The 17,603-nt window shown below is 39.4% G+C and overlaps 1 protein-coding gene across 3 annotated transcripts; it reads right to left on the bottom strand.

Moving 5' to 3' along the window:
- Positions 1–8,164: 8,164 nt before the first annotated feature.
- Positions 8,165–12,876, bottom strand: LOC131777359 (galaxin). Of its 3 annotated transcripts, none has more exons than XM_059093648.2 (6): positions 12,774–12,876; positions 11,636–11,728; positions 10,632–10,998; positions 10,204–10,393; positions 9,616–9,801; positions 8,165–8,866 (listed from the first exon to the last, which is right to left on the bottom strand). In XM_059093648.2, exons 2-6 carry the CDS (start codon positions 11,682–11,684, stop codon positions 8,585–8,587), a joined length of 1,074 nt encoding a protein of 357 aa, XP_058949631.2. In that variant the 5' UTR covers positions 11,685–11,728; positions 12,774–12,876; the 3' UTR covers positions 8,165–8,584. The 3 variants fall into 3 exon arrangements, with proteins under 3 accessions (XP_058949631.2, XP_058949628.2, XP_058949629.2); XM_059093645.2 differs by having other exon boundaries at positions 12,728–12,866; XM_059093646.2 differs by having other exon boundaries at positions 12,656–12,803.
- Between the last annotated feature and the right edge of the window lie 4,727 nt (positions 12,877–17,603).

Genomic DNA, 17,603 nt, shown 5'->3' with positions numbered 1-17,603 from the left:
ATGTCAAATTCATAACAAACCTTGCGCATGGAGACAGGTTAATAGGTAGATTTACTGCACATTTCAAGGTTGTTTATACAAAAACTTACGCTTCCCTTGTAACAGCATAACCCAAATCCATTTCTGATGAAACAGCGGCGAAAAATCGATAATCTCTCTCCAAAATCGTGTTTTTGGACGCCGGAGGCAATCCCAACCCAATCCAATCTAACTTTATTTATCTAGGGTAGCACGAAACAGTTACAATACTGGTAAACTTGTGGTCCTCCTACATCAAATATATCCTATGTATCTACTAAAAATACCCTTTATATATGTATATGAATGTGCACTGAGAGTAATATTATGTGAAATATAAATACAAAGGATATAGCATTGATAAAGATACAAAAGGAGAAAAATTGAGAGCAATTCAAAAAAAGAAAAGAAAATGGAAATGCTAGTTTACTTTAAAATGACGAATGTCCTCATTCAAATGGCAATAGTAGTCATTCAGGCATTTACATAGATCTGAATTTGAATTTGACATCTTTTAGGCTTTTAGGCTTGGCTAAATCTTCATATTAAAGGTAACGTATTCGCAAGTTGTAAATTCGAATTGAATTAGGACCATATGCAACTGACGATGATCTAAGAAATAACGCAACATGTTTTGAAAATTTACAAATGTTCTTTTTTTTATATAAGAACTATCCAATACTTGTAGAGAATTCCCTGTTAAAATTCTCATGCCTCTCCTTTTTCAAACTCAACTGTCAGACCCTTCGAAATCATCCCTAAGAAAAGAGCCTTGCGAAAGGTTCATCTCCGAACGATTTGCCGCAATGTTTGATCTAAAATTAGGGTACGTTTGGTTGGAGCTATTCCGCGTCCGTTTAATTATGCCCAAATACGTCAGGTTTAGTCCTCTAAATGTTCATAAAACCGAGACTTTGTATTAAAATAATATTGATTTGACTTCAATTTAAAAAGTTTGGCCGTTCATTGAAATCGCTAGGATAACATTAAAACGCGTCGAAATCGAACAACGATGTTTTGAGACGAAGAAACGTGGAGCTCATTACAACCTTTAAGATTTATTGCAAACTGTGACGTATTTTGCTCTTGAGACTGCTTTTCTTGGCGAAAGGAGCCCTAAATGATGCAGTATTGTTTTCCTTCTCGGATGCAATGCTAAGTCGTAGATGATGTTACACATGGATGGAGGTTTAAACAAACCTTTTCTAGACTATTTAATATTCATTCACTTTTATTTAAAACACGTCGACTCTTATCGTCAGTAAAATCTGGTGTGTCTAAAACACAAAACTGAAACCGAGAAAAAAAAAAGCAAGATATGTGGGGCAAATTACCTAGCATCCCGCTCTACAAACTTTTTCCACGCTCTCTTCTGCTGGTATGTGAACTTTCTTTGCTGCAGTTTGCAAAGCAGATATACCTTGTTTTCTTGCTTTGGATATTCTTTCAAACTATGCTTGTCGTTGAAATGTAAAAAAAAACCGAAGGTATTTCGGTCGTAGTGTCGTTCAACTTTCCAGAGATATAAAAACTGGCTTCACCAGATAATGACTCGGTGATTTTGAAGACATTTTTAGCTGCATTTGTAAGTTTTTTTGTTCTCCATCCTTTTCCTCCTGAGTCGTAATTTTTCATTAAGTTCAGAAGTAAATGATTTTCGGCGATGTTTGTTTAATGCACTTGGACTAATTGCATATTGATTGCAATTTACTATCTTCGGTTTTCCCGCAGCAGAATCTTCCCACCAACACCTTTCGTCATCAGTGTATTGCACTTCATTGTGAGACCTTCGGAAGGTTCTTGTCCTAGAGAGTTGGATCGAACCTTTTGTAACTTTCTTAGAGAACACACAGCATTGCTTTCAAGGGAAGAGACCGATAGTGTCTTAACTCCTTCGCCTGAAAGTGTTATAGGATTAAATGAACTCCTATCGCCGAGTTTTAGTGTCAAGTAACTTGCTGAGTCCCTTTGTGGCTCATCCAATAACACACGAACACCACTGCGCTCTTTTAAGAGCTGAAATCTCGCTCCGCCACTCTTACTGTCTTTAGCCTCATCAACCTTTTTTATTTCATAGCGGGTCCTTTCCGTTGAATTTCTTGAAATGTTTGACCTCGCTGAGTCTACACCCGAGACCTCCAAAGTGCTCGATTTGTCAAAAGAACCGGAAGAAAGCGTTTTTCCGCAGTTGAAGGTACCACTTTCATCTATGTCGCCTATCAATTTTTTATTACTCTTAAAGGAAACCTGCTGTTGAAGACTCTTTCCTAAAGGTAGTTTCTGTGCACCATCGGTTCTTGAACTTACATAGCTTTCACCCCGTGGTAATGTTCTATCTTTCATCCTTTCCTTGGTGCTCGACGTGTCTGTGCTGATATCAAACAAGCCTTGTCGTACCTGTCTGGGAGAATGAGATTGAGTTCGATGAATTTTTTGGCGCCCTTCTGTTGGTGCTATTATAAACGAATTTGTCCGAAAGCTCTTTGCACAGACATTATTACAGCTTCCACCCTGGAGTTCAAAATCGAGATCAAGAACAATTTTTGAATTGTTATTACACTGAAGTTCCGGGATGACCTTGGAGTGAGTTTCTCTATGTAGATCCGTTAATTTCAAACCGCTGTTTCTGGAACCTTCTAAAGCACTTAGATCCGCTTTTGCCGCTAAATGAGTTCTCGGTTTACATTTCACAGGGAAATCTTGTGTTACTGAGTTTCCTCGAGACCCACATGCCTCAGCATTTACGCTGTTATGCAAGGTGTCACCCTTGAGGTTTCTACGGAACACTGTTATTTCACTGGTGTCTAGGGTATCTCCTACATCAACAGATGGACTTGCTTCTGCCTTGATCACTGAATGAGTCCTCAGCTGGCGTTTCTCGTTGAGCTCAGAGGTCACCGAGTTTCTTCGAGACCCGCACGCCTCAGCGTTTACGCTACAGGGCAGAATGTTGCCCTTGAAATTGCTACCGGACACTGTTATTTTGCTGGTGTCACGGGTATCTGTTACATCAGCGGATGAACTTGCTTCCGCTTTTGCCGCTGAGCGAGTCCTTGGTTGTCGTTTGGTGGTGAGTTCGGCAGTCACCAAGCTTCTTCGAGACCCACATGCCTCAGCATTTACATTACTTTGCAAAGAGTTACCTACAAGGTTGCTATTGAACTCTTTCATTTTACTGGTCTCTCTAGTATGTTCTACCTCAACAAATGGACTTGCTTGTGCCTTTGCCGCTGAATGCGTCCTTGGTCGGCATTTCTCGATGAGCTCTGGTGTCGCCGATTTTCTTTGAGACCCACATGTCCCAGCATTTACGCTATTACGTAAGGTATTACCCTTGAGGTTGCCACCGATCTCCGTTCCTTCACGGGTGTTGGGAGTATCCCTTTCATCAGCAGAAGTTGTAGTTGCTGCAGAAAGTAGCACACCCTTTTCTTGCCTCACATACTCCCTTCTCCCTTTCAATGGTTTATTAAGTGACTGAGATGGACTGTGAACGGAATCTTTCGAATGATGCACTTCCTGAATGTTTCTCTTTAAAGACACTGTTTTGTTGGTTTTCTCATTTTCAAACGATGAAAACAGTGTAGCGCTTTCCTTAGCTGTTCCTGCGTTCTCTAAGAGTGTCTTTACCACACCTTTTTCGGGAAAGCTGTCATAATTAGCCAGATCTCTCTCACCCGAGACGCTGAGCTCTTCCTTGACCTTTTCCTTAAATCCTCTCATTGAGTTCTTTAACTTTTGCATTCCATGTCGTACTTTAGACCAGTCCTTCTTCGAGTACTTAGAGGATGTCATAAGTAGTCTGTCAAAATCATCCTCATCCAAAACACTACTATTCCCTCCATGTATCATCGATGTTGAGACTTTCGTGGCAGTGCCATCATTTTTCCATTTTCCACTTTGGACTCTCCCTAAATCTCTCTCTATTGCTCTGGTTAAGGCAACCTCCTTTGCCCATTTGGAACGTGAGTAGTTTCGAGCCCGTCGATGAACGTCTCGAACCAACTGTAATTTTTCCTCAGTTTGGTAGCCATATTGTTCAATCTCTCTTTCCCTTCGAGTTTGCGCTTTATTTGAAAATATTCTTAAAGCATCTTTCAAGCCGCTTGTTAGATGCGTACTTCTGCGCCTTCCATTTGCTTGAGACGAGGAACGTCTTCGCATCGCGTAAATTTCTGGCTTTCCACTAGTGTTCAAACTGGGGTTAATCTCTGAAATAGTCCTGGTCCTTACTTTATGAGTCTCGTCCTGTTTGCCACCAACATGAAATTCGTACCAATCAAGAAAGGCTCCGTCCATGATTTCTGAAGTCAGTCCTTCTACACAGCTTTCAGTTGTCAGGAGGTACTTATGTAAATTAAGGAAACTTGGCCGACCTGGGGGGTCACTGAAACATTTTTTCATGATAGACTGAATGAAGCTTGGCCAGATTTCCAGCATAGGAAGGATCATGCGATCCCGACAGAGAGCTTGTTTTAATGTGATTCCCGTCAGCCATGACCACGGAACCTTTCTAGCCAAGGACTCCCACATTAGAGCGCCAAAACTGGATAAAAACAGCAAACAGAATTAATCAGCTCGATAAGTCTATTCTGTATGCAACAGTGATATCTTCTTACGTCCTGATTCACTCTTGCGATACTGTGGTTTTGGTTTCACTCAATCGAAATGTGTTTTATAGCGTGCAATTTGTAATTATTTCAATAAACTAAGAATAATCACCTGGCGTCGGTTGTTTGAAGGGTGAATAACGCTATCCGCTGGATAAATCTTAAATCCGGTGGATGGCGCAGGACGTTTCCTTGACACTTATCCGCTGGATTTCGGTTTGCTCTCGCTATTTCGCTATTCTATTCATTTCAGAAAATTATCCTATCGGTATTTTGGTTTGCTAACGCTATCCTACGGGTAAGTTACCCTATCCCTACGCTATCCTACGGGTGAGTTACCCGTAGGATAGCGTTATCCAACCTTTGAACAATTGGACCCTGGAGAAGACGAAAATAATCGATGACAATGCACCCTTAGGTTGCCTATCAGAGCTAAAAAAAGAAACTGAACGCAAATTGAACCAACCTGTAAACATCGGAAAATGTATCTGGTGGCTCATGTAAGATTTGCTCGGGTGCCATCCAGTTCTTTTGTATCTTGCGACATGCAATCTCATGATTCAAGTCTCCAACTTTCTGAGAAAACTCTAGGTTACCGATCTTTGCCCTAAACTTCTCGTCAATGAAAACTGAAAATGAGTTAAGAAATCCGTGGATTATGGAGAGGCTGTGAATATAAAGCATTGCGTTGGATATATCTAATAGAAGATGAATTCTCATAGATAGGCTCATCTTTTCTTGGGTCTTGTGTAGCAGGTGGTTGAGAGAAGCAAACTGAAAATGCTCCATTACAAGACAGAGATGATCTGGATCAGGATCTAAACATACCGCCAGAAGTTTTGCTAGGTGTGGATGTTGTAAACGGCTGTAGAAATGAAATCAAGAAGAAAAAAACAGTGAGCTGATGTTACCTGTTATCTTGGATCCCTGTTTGATAGTTTTCCCGCCTTCTTAGTTACATGACCTCCATTATTCGCAGTCACTGGTGCAAAATAGCAATCATTGTTCATTGTTGATTGAATGCGATTTCACAGGCATTCACTCGAAGTAACAAAGTGTGTAGCAACTTGGAGAAATAAGGGTGAAAACCAAAGAAGAGGAATTTTTGTTCTTACACTACCTTTGCATTTTTATTTTTTTTTCATTTTTTTTAGGAAATTCCACTAACGATGTCAAACGATATCTATGCAATGGAAATATTTATTACTTTGGTGGTTGGTAATTGTACAGGGGGGATGAGCACAATTTCTCTACTGCCTTACGACTAACAAAAAGACATCCTACCACAATATATCCACCTCTCTCTTCACAAGCGTTCTACTACCCTCCTGTCCCTTAACACGTTTTACAGTCACGAGGGAATGATTCCACAGTGCACTCTGTAGGGTCATGTGAGGCATGTCTTCCAATAGCGCAAGATGGGGGACTTTTAACTGGTCAGCGGTGATTTCAGGAAGTACATCGGCCAATAGCTTCTTTTTAAGCTGGATTTAGTGAAAAAAAAGTGAAAAAAATGTTAGTCCAGATCGTAAAAGGCGTTGCTATCTCTGTTCTATCAGTAAAATGAAGTTGTTTCTCGGCAGTGTCAAGGTCAGCCCCTTGGCTGCACAGCTTGATCAATAGCCAAGTTGTCTGTCTCTCCTCCTTTCCTAAATTCCTGCTGGTTTTGTTTTATGATTCATCTTCTATTTACTCCATCTGCACTTCACAATGTTCTCAGTCAGCGCAGAAGAACTCAACAAATCAGCACTAGAATATTCAATTATTCTTTTATTCACTTTACACTTTCTCGTTTATCTTTTTCATGTTCCTATTCCTAAATAACGTAAAAATTAGAACAAAAATTTATTCAGTGAGCACAACTGGTTTGGAGCAAAAAATAATCAGGAAACATGGGATAAAACTGAAGATCAATTTTGAATGGAAACTTCCAACTATCTCTTTAAAGCATAAAACCTCAAAATGAAACCATTATTGGGAAAATTATTAATTAAAACAATAGGATACATGTACCTTTTTCTTTTTGGCGACGTTTGATTCTAACACATCGTGTCTGTTGTTGGTGATTTTCTTGTTCTTCAACATCTGTATGAACTCTCCTGTTCTGATCTCTTTGGGCGGACAGACCTGGGCGTTCTTTGTGAACACTAGAATTCTGTTATGGTGATCCTCCTTGTTAAGGAATATAGAATAGCTCTACGCATTCAACGCTCTTCTTTGAATATGCTTCATTGACCGAGTGTAACCTTGTGCAAGTGAGAATGATTAATATGATTGTATTATCTAGTTTAACTGGGTGAAACTAAAATACCACTCACGGATACGTTATGCATATAAATTATGTTATGTCTATTGATGTCAAACTAAGATATCAACTCGCTGAATGAGTGCAATTGTAAAGGTGTAACTAGCACTAATCACCTTCTTATTGCGTTGCGTAAAAGAGTATTCAGCATACAATTTAACGTCTCACCTATTTGGGTCTGCTACACAATCTAAGGAGATGTTTCACGCAGTTTTGTTTATCTCCACTTACGGCGTAAAACAAAGATGAGTTCTCAAATTTATCTCATGCGTCCACGTTGATTCCATTATCTTTACAAACCTTAATTTTTTGTGAATCTCCTCTAATGACATAGTCTATCAGACGCCCCGCCATTACTATTCCTAGGGTTGCATCTAAAGCAAAAAAATAAGACGACGAAAAAATTTCATTTCTACTATAATAGAATTATGCGCGCGCCTGCAAACTTCAATCATTATAATAGGCATTTTGTGACGTAACTAACAAGACCATGGAACAATTACAAATTATGCTCTTTCTTAAGTGAAGAGTATTCTGCAGATCATGAAGAGCCCACATATCCCCTTGTTAATATTTTTTTTCCTTTCTTTAACCTGACACTTTATATAATGTAGTTAAACTTCTTTATCTGTAGTCCACGGGACTGTTTAGAGTAATTCTTAATTGAATATCAGAAGTAATTCTGATTGCTTTGCTTTTGTTTACTCTGTGATTGATTCAGAAAACTTGCACAACTCTTCCAAACGGTCAGATACAAAACTAAAGCCAATCGCGAATCAGTTGCTCGCGACTTTCACACTTTTAGGCAGTATAGTCCGTTAAACTTTGAATTCTTATTGGCTCTTTAAGGTATTTTCCTTCCTCCTGATTGGCTGTTGTGATTACTTCACCCAACACTCAATCGAATTAAAATTCCTGCTATTTTCTTTCCTCATGTTCTTTACATTTGACCTCTGAATAAGGTCATCCCTGCTAAGGGACTGGGCCTTCCTTTAGACAGACTCCCCAGATATGTCTTTCTATTGTTTTCCACTTTTATCAAAATGTTACCCCGTCAAATTAAAATCGAGAAGATCGAAAGGTCGGACTATTTTAGTGTTCACTCCTTCACTCGTTTCCGGAAAAAATATCTGACCAGGATTGCTTACATTCAACCGTTTAATCGTATTGTAATCGAAACTTAGGCGATCAAACCACTGCAAAAAAAGATTATCAAACTCAAAACTAGTGATTTCAATACCAACACAGTTTATTATTTTGTGTCACAAGTAATAAAGATTGCAGCAAAAATCTAACTCTGTTTCTAAACCTTTTAGAGCAAATTTCAATTACGTGTCAACAGCAATCTGGGATTTATCTCGACTTCGCTCCGTGATTGGCCCCGAAAACTTGTGTCTCCGTGTCATCCAGTTAGAAAGAAGCTAACACAAATCGCGTGTTAGTCAGCCACGTTATCCCACGCTTCGAGAAACTTCCACGATTTGGTTTTAGATCTCACTATTTCCTCACATTATTTTTTATTAGCCGTTTGAGAACCTTGTCTCATTTTCTTTAAAGTTAATCGAAAAGTGCTGTAATATTTTTGCTATTTAGTCTTGAAGCAGAGCCCATCAGGCATGAGATGACTATTTCCGAAGGAAAACGACGTTTTCTAATAATCATCCCTACACAGTTGGCGAAATTTCTGTCTGGAATCTCCCCACTGGTTGTTGTTATAACAACATCCTCTGCGTCTCGAGTATCTGCCATGGCAGCAGTCTTCAAATCTTGGATCGTAAAATGTTCGTCCACAGCATTTCCTTTGTGGGCCATGAACGGTTGACAGGCTCGAACCTTTTATGACCATCGAGCCACAACAAGAATGCGTTAGAGGGTTGTATCCAGCGTTCCCACAACACACTTTACCGTTGCTTACTCTGTTGGAACAACAAACCTACACAACAAAAAGATTTAGATTTAGTCTTTATAATAGAAATAAACAAATTAGAGTACAGTTTTAAATTTTCTCGTTTCCAATTTCGACGCGGAAATGAGGGAAGACACACCTTACTTAAGGTGCCCTACTAAGCGAGCGAAAGTGTATGTGGAGAGAGCTTCGTCTCTAATTTTTTAGCGCTAAGTTCAAGACCCTTACAAGCTTGGGTTTAAAGGGACCCCATGATGTACTTTGTATATGTAGTAAGAGAGAAAAGACACACGGAGCTATTTACGCGAGCTTCTTCTTGAATGACAGTGGTGGATAATGGAGGGATTAGTACGATGCAGTGGTCAGAGCACTCGCCTTCCACTGCTGTGCACTATGTTCTATTCCTGCTCCTGTCGTCTTTGCTATTAAGGTTTTTCAAAGGGCTCTCTAGTTTTCCTTTTTCCGTTGTAACCAACATTCGAAATTTTGATTTGGCGCATTTTAATACATATTGACAGAAATTTCGCGTTATGAAACAAATTGTTATCACTTTGATAAGATCGATTAACTGTCAGACTATTGTGGGTATTTGATGACACTTTTCCTCCACTTTTCCAAAATCAGGATTTCCCATTATATACGTCGAGCCTGAAAAAGGAATTCTTTTTGGGGCAGCATCTCAGTTACGCTCACTGATGGAAAGAACCCACACTCCCTTCCCCGCGCCCTTCACTGCAGTAAGGAGATGTTCACAACTATGGCAAAGTGATCAGTACCTGTGTTTGTGAGTTATAGACTCGATTTCCACAGCATCTTGGGTTCTGTACACCCTGAGGTTTACCTACAACCTTCCCAGCGCAGCACATCTGATGAGAGGTGAACATGATGTTGCTACCGCAGCAGCCTACTTGGATGCCACTTGGGTTTTTTGGCTTGTCAAAAAGCACATTCGAACAACAGATCTGATGGCATAGAGCATTTTTAAAAAACACTTAGATGTAATAAAACAGCAGTAGAAATCTCTGACTGTTAGGTTAAGGCATGAGCCACCGTTCACCTCATCATTGTTGGTTTATTGGGAGGCACCTGAAAATAATTATGAACTTCTCAATGCAGTCTAGCATTGTCCCTCGCAAAGTGTTGTAAGGCGCATTAGGATGGACAATGCACTAAGTAAACGTCATACAATTAAAGCATGACATCATCATTAACAATAATAAAACACTTCTGTGCAGCAGTAACCTTGTGGCACAGTCATAGAGAGCCCTGTTATCTAGCCCTTGTCATGCGTCCAAAGGGAAAACGAAGACTGTCCAATCTTAATTTCTCGATTGTCCCTCAGCCGTGTTAATAATTGTTCTAACCTGTTGGTTTCTGTCGTAAACATTGCTCCCACAACATGCAGGTGAGGAGATGCTTGGGGTAGACACAATTTTTCCCCCACAACACACTTGTGACCTTGGATCGTACGTTTTGCTGCCACAGCACTGAGCGGGCTTGGATGAAATGACTCCATTACAACAGACATGAGTGTAAGGGTTGTAACTTCTCTTGCTGTGAGACAAAGAATGTGGTTAATGATGATGATAATAATATCAATAATAATAATGATGATAAGAATAGTTGTTAATGGTGGTCTCGGGTCTGAGCCTTCCGACCAGCGACTCTTTGGATTTATCAACAATCTTTCCTTGGGGTGCACGCTTAGGGATCTTTGCGTGACATTCGATATAAAGGCTGCCAAGAAAACAACCTCTGCCAAAAAAAAATGGCTAGTTGTTTGAATACATACCCACAACAACTGTTCAGATGCTGATGACTAGAAGCTCGAGGAGTAACAGTTCCACCACAACAGGTATATCTTCTGCTATCGTACGGAACTGCTCCACAGCAGGCATTTTGAGAACCAGTCTTTTTCTTTACGGTGAATCCACAGCACAGTTCTGTGTGAAAATTATACTTTCGGGATCCACAACAAGCGTCGCCGGGTTTCTTTGGTAGAACGAGACTACCAAAGCAACATAGCTGTCTTATTGGGTCGTAATATTGAACGCCACAGCAACGATCGATCTCTTTAAGACTCCGTGGTTCTCGGTCATCGCGACGGTCGATTGTTTCCAGGCCACAAGGCCTGCGCCAGGCTTGACATTGATCCATAGCTATAAAGGAGATGGGAGAGTGACTGTTTTCAAAGCACTGACACAGAATACTTCTCTAGCTAAAATCAGCCATATTTAAGCCATAAGCACAGTTCAAAAGTACACTTGTCATTTACACAAACATAAAAAAAAAAGAAATTCCCTTTTTTCGCTAAAGAATAAGTTCAACCACTAAATTTCGGACTCAGCTGTCGAAGTCGGACGTGGCCATAGAAAATCATTATTTGAAACAGCCTAAGATATTTGTCACTTTGTCAAACGAAAAGTTCGACGATCGAAAAGGTTCTTAACATATAACATGCCTCAACTGAGACCCCAGATAAACTGTCCCAATATGATGATATCTAATGAATATCGACAGTCAGCCCACTTTACCGGGGTAAACTTCGGCGGGGCATTGCAAAACTCCACGCGATGTACATGGCCTCCCCATGCACAGACATTGATTTGGCTCGTCCCAGAACTCTTTTCCATGGTTGGAAATGAAAGAGCCCTTCAGATCTCGTGTTCATTCTCCCTCAAACAAGAACACCTGAGTGGTTCTCAAAAAAATCTTCATAAATGAATAATCTGTGAAGAGACTGGACTCCAATTGCTATTAGACTGGAGGAATTTAGGCAGAAAAACTTTCACTTACATAAAATGATGAACGCAAGGGTGGCGAAAACACAGCCAATCTGTCTCATGGTGATTCTTAACGTTAAATTTCTTTTGACCTAAAATATAAAATCTGTGAAATAAAAACAATGTTAAAGACTGATAATTCCTTGAATTAAAATAAAAAAAAATTATTTTACCAAGCACACATACATGTCGTGTCCCAATATCATAATCTAGGAGATCCTAACCAATAACTCTACGAATCACTGATACGAAACATCTTTCCGAAAAGCCTTGTTGCCTGAAAAAATCCGTGCTGTCGTTGATTTATTTACTACGTCAAATCATTATCACGGCAATAATCTCTCACATATGTAAGTCAGGAAAATTAGTTGACTAGATTCTCATTTCCCGTAAGTGAGGAATGTTCGTCGAAACATTTCAAGATATCATGAATCGCGGTAGAATTCATAGCGAGATACAGGTTTCAAAACGTCTTTCCTAAGCTACCATCCTCTTTTGACTATTTCCACCTCTGGCGACCAAAAGTTTTTGGTGGATTGTGTGATCAGCCATTGCTTTGTGTTGAGGAGAAACAGAGCTACTAGTTAAAGCAAACATAAGATTTCCACCCTTAATGACGTCATCTCGCTTACTCATCGTAACAGCATTTGACCTGGTCTTAGAAAAGCGATTGTAGGAGCGAGAAGCGGAAATTTATTGTAAAGCACGTTTTTAGTATTTATCCAAGTTAGAAACAAAAAAACTGCTAAATAGTGCGTCTAGGGGAAATTAAGCGAAAGTTTTTCAATTAAGTTAGACATTTAGGATGCAACGACCTTTTCCATCCTAAAAAGAAAGTATTTGATCCGTAAGCCTTTTCAATGAGTAGGGGTATCTTTCTTGATTTTTCCTTATTTACTGAAAAATGTTAAACCTGAGAACGAGTTCTTTGGGCTCGTTTTTACCTCTCAAAGACAACCAAAATAAAAGGCCAAGTAATGCATTTAACATTTCCTTTTTAAATACAAATAATTTATAGAGAACAAAACTTCACTTTGAATTTGGACAGGGAATTTACGTGGTAGTAAGGACTCTCCGAGTAGCCGCGCAAACTGAGATCACTTACCCTTGTTCTGCTGAAAGGAAGTTGATGTCTCTGCGGCACAATTTACCTTCTCTTGCGCTTCCAAGTTTAAATGACTCTTTAGTGACCAACCTTTGTCCATTTTATTTGGTTTCTTGAAACTGACACCGGAAACAAACCGAGTTTCACTTCTAATAACAGATCCTATCTCACATATCACATTGTCCAATAATCGAAAGGTCACGAGAATGTTGCAGAGCGTATCATCACGGTCAGACCACACTATGTGTTTGTGGTTAATAGTTGTTGACTTGAGACGAACGAGATATACGAGGGTAAAACTGCATATCTAAATTACATCTCGGTCTAAATATCTCAATAAAGTTAAATGAAATGTAAAGCGTCGCATTTTTTATAGTTTTTAGCCTTCATGGGTCGTTTGAAGCATCTTTTACGAAATTACTTTCCGGCCAATATTTATTTAGATGTACAATTTTCAGAGCTTTATTCCTAACCCTTATAGATTTTGTTCGTCTCATGTCAGTAATTATTAGCCACAAACAGATAGTACATCTTGTCATGAAATAGAACACGACCCAAGCACAAATGAGGTCATAGCCCTCGAAGTCCGTTAAATCCAAGTAAACTCCAATCCCCTCTAAACTACGTGCAAAATTTCTGACAAGTAAATCTGAACAATTTTTATTTCGCAATTGAGGGTTACATTTCCTGTTTCGCGTTAAACTAAGTACACCGGCCAGATTAGATATGTCGCATACTGTGTCTCCCGTGTCAGAAGGTTCTGGCTGCCGCTGTTCGTGTTTATCGGATATGTGGTTATTAAAACTTGCTTACACGAAAAAAATTTGAAGAATATCTGTAGTGACTCATTTCTAAAAGTAACCTCAAACAAACATCTCAGCCTATCCGTTCCGTTTTACAGACATGCCCTTTTTTACTGGTCAGGATTTTTCATACGGACGTGTCGGAAATCTTATGATCCAGATTGTAACCGGAAGATTTAAGTTAGTTTATGAAACGCTCTCGTTCTTGGAAAAACTAGAAACTCTGCTGAAACGCTGACGGGTCACGTTCAACGATTTCGGGCTAAAAATTTCGATACATAATGAAAACATTGGAATTGCTAGATTATTTTAAAAGGCAAAAGATACTCTAATTGTCTTCTTTGAAATTGTCTTTTATTTAACATTCTTTCTTATCTAGCACTGAAGTTTTGTGGTGAAATCATAGAAGTCAATCAAATTTAGAAGATTCACGTCAAGATATTTTTGGGTATTTTCAGCGACAGCAAGAATTTTTTTAGTATAAGATAAAAACCTTGAAAAATAAATGCTTTGTGGGGGTAAAAATAAGCCAAGCAGCAGAATACAGGGTGATGTTTTTCTGGAACATAACTGACGAAAAGTTTTAAAAAGCCTTGAATCCCAAACCGTGTTGTAACTTCTTCAAGCTCTCAACTCGCCGGCCCGTGAAAGTGTTGGAGACACCTATGAGTCAGGTTGACTAAGCTTACGACCGCGAGGGAAAAGAATTTCCCTGGTCAAGGAAGGCAAGAGAAGTGATAATTAAATCTGAATTAAAAGGTTCACAAACTTGGTAAGAACTTCGAAGGCACAGGCGAGTGTATATGGACGGATTTGGTCGCAGTACGTAGGCGGAGGGATCACAATAAAGCTCTAAACATCTCAAAATATTATTAAGATTATGGCGGCCGCGAAATATCTTAGTAAAAAAGGAAATAAAAACGTGTCCTTGAGCAGTAAGTCTCTCGGATCCTGAGAGCTGTTGGCTTGCAACTTTGTCAACAAATCTGCTTAAAATAAACAAATCTGAAGACTTCCTAATAACTAAGACTCCAACATTGTTTTATCAGGTGTGAGTACTCTAGCTGTTCATCTAAATACACATTCAAAATGAATGATAAACTGGTATCTATACTACTGGCATCGATGCAGACCAAACCCTCGTAGTTTAACTGATTTAATCTGAAACAGGATAAACCTTGCTTTAAAATCAAGCTCAGGACAAAAAGGTATTTGGGAGTTAAATAATACAGGAATACGGGGTTTTCAGGTTTTGGCCAGTTTTGAGATCGATTTTTCAGTTTTTTGCGATAAAAATTTTCATTTTTCGCTGAAAGTGTACAAAAAAAATAGTATTTTTTTCAGTGTCCTGTTCTTGTGAGCCTCCTCAATTCACCTTGGTGCGGATACTTATTTTCGACGGTTTTTCGGTTTCAAGTGATTTATATTCCGGTTCTCTAGTTTTAATGGAGACCGTTCTCATATATTTCCAATTGTAATTAAGTATTTTTCAGTAATTAAACATCATGTTTATATAATTTATTGTACGTGAGAAATGTGAAATCCCTCAGATTTATGAGGCGAATATTCTTCTATGGATCTAACTGGCGACAAAATTTAGGACTCACTAATGGCAGCTCGAACAGGAAGTGTCATTGAGTTCTGCATGCGCCCTTGGGACCCGTAGTTAGAACGAGAAAAAAAGATGGACGGGAGAGGGGAGAGATCGTCCAGACTTAGCTAATATATGGAAAGATTTAAGACTTAAGCTTTTAAGATCTTAAAGAATAAGGAAGTCTCCATGATAAACATCTCCCGAAGTGGGAGGGGGGAGTGGAAGGGGGAAGTGGAGGGGAGGGTGGAGGGGGGGGGGGAGGCTGTTAACTTTCATGGTTGATAACTATTGGCAAGACGTGACCTTCCCTTTCTGTAAGCCTTTTGTCAAGCAAACAACCTACAATATTCAGGTGGTGAGAACTCCATGACGATTTCTTGACCGCAAAAGCCATCGTTGAAAAGCCCACTTTTTTAAAATTTGTCTTATATCAAAGTAATCTTGTCAGCGGCTCTTGTATTTGGTCAGTATGGGTCTTCACACCTCATTGATACGAGCCCACTGATACATAGGGGGGAGCAGCGGTATAAGCCATGTATAGTGAGCACCCTCTGTTTGACATAGTGTGCCCCCGCCACACTTTTGAAAAATCTTGGCTACGCCGCTAATTTTTGTTACGAATTATGACATATTAGTCTTTCATTGACGAAGAGAAGTGAAACGTATTCTTCGGACCCCTAGCAATATTTATTCATTAGTTTGAAAAAAATTACCTGGCTCCCGAAATTAAAAGTCCAATTATCGCTGCCAACGGTTGATGATTAAATTTTAGGCAACTTGACGGCTGACAGTTTAACCCAATGAAGGCCCACTCCTTTCACTTATCTTACATTGTTTGCGGCTTTCACGCAATTCGTCAAAAGCAAGGAAATATTCTTCCTTGCTTTTTCAATCTTACATAATCAAATTTAAACCGTCCAAAAGTTTGCAGCTTTTGTGAGGTGTGGAAGATGGGGGGGGGGGGGGGTGGGTGGGGGGGGGGGGTGAGGAAGTAGTCTTTAAGATTTCACAGACCAAAATAGAATGGTTATGGAAATCGGCTGGTTTGACACCTGAAATCAATATTTAAAGGAAACTGAGTATTTTTGATTGCTTGAGAAGATGGAAGATCAAGTTACGAACGTCTTGAAACTTGGATCCGCTCGCTCCGCCTTTACCGGACATATGTAAGGGGAAAGGACAACAAAAGCATTGACAACCAGGAAAATTAAGAAAAAAAAAGAAGATAGATTCCGGAAAGACTAAAAATTTTGTCCAAAGATAACGTCAAACGACTTGAGTCTGCGAAGACCATCTAAACGGTTACTAGTTTTGCTTAACCCTTTAACTCTCGGAAGTGATTAACATGAAACTTCTCCCTATAATATCCATACATTAGTCAGCAAACAGGTGATGAGAATATTCGAACTTATCAGATAGAAGCTGCTCTCTTGATCTAGCACCAAATTTTTGTAACCAATTTAAAGGAGAATATGTAGCGGCTGGTGGAGAGAATTGACGATCAGATCTTGGGAGTTAAAAAGTTTATTAAAATAGGTCAAGATAAGAAAATGTGATGAAAGAAGAAAAATCTCCGAAATATGATTTTAATTCTTGTGATTCTTTCAAGAGCTACATCTTCGATGTATAATTGTATTTTCTTTCTTACAAAGATGGAAAAAAATGTATTATAAGTGGTTATCCCTTGAGATGAGCACTTCTGGAAGACAAACGACGAACTTGACTGTCATTCCAATAATAAAATCAATTTATTTCGTCATTTGGTAAATAAACATCCTACATTAAAAACCAAATAACGAGTGAAAACATTTCACGTATTTAATTTCTGACAGGAAAAAGGTTTTTTTTTTCCTCTACTAAATATATTATTGTACGTTAGAAATGTTAAATCCCTCAGTTAAAGGAAATTTATGAGGCGAATATTCTTCTATGGATCTAACTGGCGACAAAATTTAGGACTCACTAATGGCAGCTCGAACAGGAAGTGTCATTGAGTTCTGCATGTGCCCTTGGTACCCGTAGTTAGAACGAGAAAAAAAGATGGACAGGAGAGGGGAGATATCGTCCAGACTTGGCTAATATATGGAAAGATTTAAGACTTAAGACTTTAAGATCTTAAAGAATAAGGAAGTCTCCTTGATAAACATCTCCCGAAGTGGGAGGGGGGGTGGAGGGAAGAAGTGGAGGGGAGGGTGGAGGGGGGTGGAGGCTGTTAACTTTCATGGTTGATAATTATTGGCAAGACGTGACCTTCCCTTTCTGTAAGCCTTTTACAATATTCAGGTGATAAGAACTCCATTACGATTTCTTGACCGCAAAAGCCATCGTTGAAAAGCCCACTTTTTTAAAAATTTGTCTTATATCAAAGTAATCATGTCAGCGGCTCTTGTATTTGGTCGGTATGGGTCTTTACACCTCATTGATACGAGCCCACTGATGCATGGGGGGGGGGGGGGATAGGAGGAGCGGTATAAGCCAT

The sequence above is a fragment of the Pocillopora verrucosa genome, chromosome 3 (genome assembly GCF_036669915.1).
Source record: "Pocillopora verrucosa isolate sample1 chromosome 3, ASM3666991v2, whole genome shotgun sequence".
In the NCBI taxonomy this organism is placed as follows: domain Eukaryota; kingdom Metazoa; phylum Cnidaria; class Anthozoa; order Scleractinia; family Pocilloporidae; genus Pocillopora; species Pocillopora verrucosa.
Note: the sequence above shows the minus strand (reverse complement) of the source record. Positions and strands in the feature narration are given on the sequence as shown.

Bases quoted from the DNA above. Each gene is read 5' to 3' on its own strand.
- LOC131777359 (XM_059093648.2), bottom strand. From the start codon at position 11,684: ATGAGACAGATTGGCTGTGTTTTCGCCACCCTTGCGTTCATCATTTTA. The intron at 10,394-10,631 runs GTATGTATTCAA...TTTGTCTCACAG, and splicing joins CATCTGAACAGTTGTTGTGG to CAAGAGAAGTTACAACCCTT. The intron at 8,867-9,615 runs GTACTGATCACT...TTTGTTGTGTAG, and splicing joins TCTATAACTCACAAACACAG to GTTTGTTGTTCCAACAGAGT.